General features: G+C 43.7%; 1 protein-coding gene across 1 annotated transcript in view; it reads left to right on the forward strand.

Moving 5' to 3' along the window:
• Positions 1-5,056, forward strand: part of LOC119421930 (next to BRCA1 gene 1 protein) — a 123,865-nt gene extending 118,809 nt beyond the window's left edge. The window contains exons 4-6 of the mRNA XM_037689294.1: positions 4,521-4,606; positions 4,857-4,935; positions 5,047-5,056. Of these exons, the coding sequence (XP_037545222.1) occupies positions 4,521-4,606; positions 4,857-4,935; positions 5,047-5,056 (175 nt within the window). The remainder of the gene's footprint in view (positions 1-4,520; positions 4,607-4,856; positions 4,936-5,046) is intronic.
• Positions 5,057-6,235: the final 1,179 nt, after the last annotated feature.

Genomic DNA, 6,235 nt, shown 5'->3' on the forward strand with positions numbered 1-6,235 from the left:
GGAGTGTCATAACTTTCTCATGATAGTCTTTCTGGTTCAAAATCACTGTGCACCTTCCTTTGTCTGCTGGGAGAATGATGATGTTTTTGTCCTTGCTAAGAGTGGTGAGTGCGTCCCTCTCCTCTCTACTGATGTTGGAAGGTGGTGGTTTGGCATTGCTGAGGCAGGATGAAACTTTGATTCTGAGCTGTTCTGCTTCACCCTCTTTCATTTTGTTGTTGCGGATGGCTGATTCTGTTGCTGTGATCATCTCCACCAGAGGAATTGTCCTTGGTGCAACCGCAAAGTTCAGTCCCCTGGCAAGAATCTCTGTCTCAGGCTGGGTGAGCTGTCTGTCAGATAAATTCTTCACCCACTTTTCTGTCTCCCTGGCATGTAATTGACTACTGGAGTGTTGTCCTACACTGAATGTGTTGTTATTGGAATAGTCATGGTGTTGATGAGTTATTAGTAAGTTAAACTTATTTTGTTGTCGAGTCTTGGATTTGACATGCTGTGCTAAGCGTGCCTGATCTGTACAGTCCAACACTTGCTGAAGTGTGGTCTGATCTAGACACATAGTTAGTTTCTGTTTAATGTGCTCTTCTTTGGCCTTCAAGGCCTCAATAGTAAAATTGGTCTGTCTCACCCGTTCATTCAGCAGCTGGGTTTGTGCCTTCTGAAGGATCTTGCTTGCCCGGTCCCCGCTGACTGATGATTTTAGTTCCAGGCTCTTGGGAATGATGCCACTTTGTCGACATCTGAGGTTGAATCGCAAGTGGTTCCTGTAGTCTGCCCTCTTCCTTGCTGTTTTCTCAAACTCTCTTACTAGTTTGAGGCAATCCTGGCCAAAGTGATTCAAAATATCCTGATGCATGCTCAATAATCCAGGTAGAAAAATCCAAAAAAGTTCAATCTGGTCCTCTGATCAGCTGGTTTTGGTTGTCAGCAGCAAACTGGTTGATCCACTCTGTGAAGGTGCTATTTAAGAGACTGAGCTGAAAACAGCACCTCAGACTGAGGAAGTCTCTTGGATTAGAGACAAAACGTTTCTAGATTTTTTTGCTTTGTTTTGTTTTTTGTTTTTTTGAATGTCCAGAGGACCAGATTGAACTTTTTTGGAAAAACAGTAATAACACCTAAGATATGAACTAAGAAAAACATCAACTAAATATACACTAAGCACTCATAACATAAAACATTGAACATCAGCACAAACATGAACATGAGTCTGTGAGCAGATGTGCACGCATGAACACATCAACATTGAAACAGATCAGCAGCAACATGAAACAGATCAGCAGCAACATGATATGGTTTTTCACAGTGATTATTCTAGTTAGAGATTCATGAGTCTAACAGCCTCAGGGTAGAAGCTGTTCCTCAGTCTAATGGTTCTACACTTAATGCTCCTTAACCTCCTTCCTGAGGAGAGTGGGGCAAAAAGTGTGTGTGCTGGGTGAGTGGGGTCCTTCATGATGCAGGTGGCCCTCTTCCTGCATCTGGAGGTGTAGATGTCTGTGATGGTGGGGAGGCTGATTCATGTGCTGGTGGAATTGAGAAGGTCTGAGAAGTATTCCTTCCACCTCCTGACGACATCATTGTTTGAGGTCAACAGCAGCCCACCTTCACTGAACACAGTGTTAGTAAAGTGCTGCTTTCCCCTCCTCAGCTGTCTGATGGTTTGCCAGAATCTCCTCGGAGCCGACTGAGAGTCTCTATCCAAGGTCTGACCGAACTCCTCCCACATCCGAGCTTTTGCCTCAGAAAGAGCCAAAGCTGCAAACCACTTGGCCCTCCGGTACTCCTCAACTGCCTAGAGAGTCCCACTGGCCAACAAGACCCAATAGGACTCCTTCTTCAGCTTGGCAGCCTCCTTAACCGGGGGTGTCTACCACCGACTTCATGGATGGCCATGCAAGAAACACAGACAACCTTGTGGCCACAGCTCAAGGCAGCTACCTCAACAAGCAAGGTGCGGAACATGGCCCACTCAGACTCAATGTCCCCCACCTCAGCTGGGATGCAGTTAAAGCTCTCCCAGAGGTGTGAGTTGAAGATCTCTTTGATGGGTTCTTCTGCCAGGCGTTCGCAACAAACCCTCACTACACATTTGGGTCTACTGGGTCTGTCTGGCATCTTCCCCCGCCATATGATCCAACTCACTACCAGGTGGTGATCAGTTGACAGCTCAACTCCGCTCTTTACCCGAGTATCCAAAGCAAACGGCCGCAAATCAGATTATACAACTATGAAGTCTATCATCAATCTATGACCTAAGGTGTCCTGGTGCCAAGTGCACTTATGGACACCCTTATGTTCGAACATAGTGTTTGTGAGGGACAAACTATGGCTAGCATAGAAGTCCAACAACAGAACACCGCTCGGGTTCAGATCAGAAAGGCCGTTCCTCCCAGTCACACCCTTCCAGGTCACACTGTCATTACCCAAGTGGGCATTGAAGTCCCCCAGCCAAATAAAGGAGTCCCCAAATTGTGCATGTTCCAGCACCTCTGCCAAAGATTAGAAGAAGGGCAGATACTCTGAACTGCCGTTTGACACATAGGTACAAACAACAGTCGGAGCCCGTCCCCCCACCCGAAGGCGAAGGGAAGTCACCTTCTCATCTACCAGGGAAAACTCCAACACACAGGCACCAAGTTGGGGGTCTACAAGTAGACCCACAGCAGCTTGACACCTCTCACCATGGGTGGAAGAAGGTCCAGCCCCTCTCAAGGAGATCAGTTCCAGACCCCATGCTGTGCGTTAAAGTGAGCCCAACTATATCTAGTCGGTACCTCTCAACCTCGCACACAAGCTCAGGCTCCTTCCCCATGGGTAGAGACCCAGTCACCAGGCGCTCACCAACAAGCCCCTCCCCCAGGCCTGGCTCCAGGGTGGGGCACTGGTAACCCATGTCCAGGCAAGGGACACTGAGTTCCTTGCTGTGTCATGTCAATAAAATCTTCTGAATCGCTCTTTGTCTGACCTGTCACCTAGGACCAATCTGCCTTGGGAGAATTTGAAGTCAAAGACAAGATTTTCTTATTGATTTTATTACACTAAAGATTAAAATAATTATCCTTGATGCTGATCTCATGCTGCTGATTTACTTCATGTTGCTGTGTTCATTTGTCCTCATATGCTCACACAGTTTGTGCTGCTCTTGTTTGGTACATTGTTTTGTACTAGTAGTGTTTAGTGTATTCTTAGTTTAGCATATTTCTTAGGTCATATTTTAGATCTTATTACTGTTTTTCTTTACAATTTGTATTTTTGTTGGATGTAACTGGGACCCTGTGTACATAATTTTGTTCCACCTGATGTACCACATGTGATGTGAATGACAATAAAGAAACCATGACCTTGACCTAAAAAAGTTATTAACTGATTAGAACATTTTGTATTTGCGACGCGTCATACGGTCGCGCGCGCGTGTCATACGGTCTTGTGCACGGGTCTGTATGTCCTTCTTTTGTCAAGTATGGCTAGTCATAGCTATCTACACCCAGAAAGGCCCCCAGACCAGGATTGGACCCAGGGCGACCTGCTCGCTGAGAGGCGGCATCTCTACCAGTTGTGCCACCGTACTGCCTCCAAACTTAAATCAAACAAACAAAGAACACACACACGCATAACAAAATCCCATCCCACTCCGGATCAGCCACACAGACACGAACACACAAACAGGCGTTTATGACAAGTAGACAATAATATCTACTAACATACTTCAGTATAAGATATGGCTGCCAAGTGTCCCAAAATCTCTCAGCAAATCCCCTTACAGTGTATGTAATATTTCCCAAATGAATATGACACATGACCTCTCTTTTCCAGTGTTCAATGTGTTGTGGGATGTGGATCATTCAATCTGCATAAAATAAGTCTCCTGGCTGGAAAGGAGCCAAAAGCAATTATATTTATCTGCATAACATACATGTGTATTTACACATACATACAGTATACACAAGTAAACCAATCAAAAAAAAAAAGCCACAAGCCACGTTATCTGCTCACTTTTATACTCCTCTCAGCTCAGCTGAGTTCAGGAGGTGTCCTTGAAGCCAGCCGCAACCTTCTTACTCAGCACGCTCCATTTACACAAACATATCAGAGATAAAGGGGTCTTGGGAGCCAGTTTCAGCATGTTTTGGACTTGTTCTCAGGGCAATGGGAAGAAAGTTCTCAGCCATAATAATAAAAACATCTATAACCTTTAAACAAACATTCCCTGACAGTAACCTCAGGTCACATTACAAATGACATTCCATGAAGAAATGAACAGCTGGCACGATGCACCTTTGCTGTTGTCAGGCTGTAAAAACAAACCTCCTCTTCTTTTGACCATTATTAAGTCATTTACACAAGAAATACTGACAACATGAAGTGATCCCTTTGTGTTAAAGACAGTAACAGTAACAGCCATGCTGTAAAATAATATCAGATTGTCATGAAATAGCACCATGTCTCATTTCTATGACTGAGAACTTTGCTTAAATTAAGATAAAAACAAACATGTCAACATGTTTTGATGTTTGCAGCCAAGGAAGCTTTACAGAAGAAGACGTTAATGCTCCTAAAGCCAGAGAAGGAATGGGAGGCCCAGAGCTATACCACCCTGGGGGAAGTAAGCACATCACTAGATCTCTACTGAATTATCCATTTGGTCTTTTGATATTATCTGTGTCAGGCTGTTGAAAACATATCATCTGTACAACTCATATATTGTACTGTTCAGTTCTGTGCTCATATCAGAGTGACAGGTGACTGCGTGACATCACCTGTGGGTTGGTTAGAGTTAGATCTACTGGAATGTGAACAGAGCTGAATGGTTCAACTATCAAAACAAGATGCTAACCCATTCTGTTGCCTTGCAGTCCACTACCTTGAACAAACTCAAACGCATGATGCTGAAGGGACTAAGGACACCATGGATGACAACATAAGGGACCCCAGGTTGTGCTCACACATGCACACTCACAGAGAATCAAAGATAAAACCAAATGTTTACATACAATGGATAAAAACGCATGTTAATTTATTTCTCACTGTTTCTCATTAAATCAGACTACAGTAGACTGGGTTTTCTTTCTTAGAACACCTGTGAATTATAAAAACCTCAAATTTTGGATGAGGTTAAAAAATGCATGGAACCATTTATTACAGTTGTATAGACAAGCCCTTTGCTTTGTGGTCCTGTTGCTCCACAAACATCCAACCATTATCTTTACTGGCACTGGCTTCTTCCTTTTTGGGTCGCGGGGGGTCACTGGTGCCCACATCCAGCAGTCACTGTGCGAGAGGCAGGGGACACCGCAAGGCTCCACAACATTTTCAATAAGATGAACCAGTTTACATTACATAAGTTGGTATGCTCCAAATCCAGGATCTGATTGAGAGAGTTAGTTGTGCACCTTGCGTTCACGCCTGGAGGAACGAACTAGAGCCCAACTGATATAATGGTAGGGCCGATATTTTAGGCCGATTTAGGCATTTGGAGGCATATCGGTATAAGTGATAACTGTCCCAATATCTAAAAAAGTTAAGTCAGGTCCTCTGGACGTTCATAAAACGTTTTTGAACGTCCAGAGGACCTGACTTAACTTTTTTTTAGATTTTTCTACCTGGATTATTGAGCATGCATCAGGATATTGTCCATTGTGTAAACACTGGGAACAAGCTTGCAAAAAGCATAATTGTACAATGTTTCCAGCAGAGAGTGCATGCAGACTACTTTCAAGTCATGGCAGTTGACTTGCGAGCAATACTTTGGAGTTCTAACAAGGTTAAGTCAGGTCCTCTGAACAGATTCTTCTTGTTGAAACGTTTTGTCTTTTATCCAAAATACTTCATCAGTCTGAGGAGCTGCAACAAACTCAGTCTTATAAATAGCACCAACTCATAACCTATGTTTGCATGGACATAAGTAATCTGATTAAACGGCCATTCAGAATAAAAATGCATTGTGTAAACGCCCTATTCGGATTATTTTGTGTTTATTCAGCTCGATCCGAAAGAATTTGTAATCAGAATGAGACAGGTGGTTTATGCGATTCATAATCCGAAAGGTGTGCGTGTAAATACTTAATCTGTTTATTTTTTTTCTGACTGTGGAAAACTGACCTGACTGCGGATGTGCGACCTCACGTATTTCGGTCTGGCTAATGCTAATAATATTAGCATGTCGGAGAAGTAAATCTGGTCGGTGAGCGACAACATTTCTACTAGAAACTTTGAAAGAGCTCAAAATGATCTG

This window comes from Nematolebias whitei, chromosome 15 (assembly GCF_014905685.2).
Source record: "Nematolebias whitei isolate Nwh7 chromosome 15, NemWhi1, whole genome shotgun sequence".
In the NCBI taxonomy this organism is placed as follows: domain Eukaryota; kingdom Metazoa; phylum Chordata; class Actinopteri; order Cyprinodontiformes; family Rivulidae; genus Nematolebias; species Nematolebias whitei.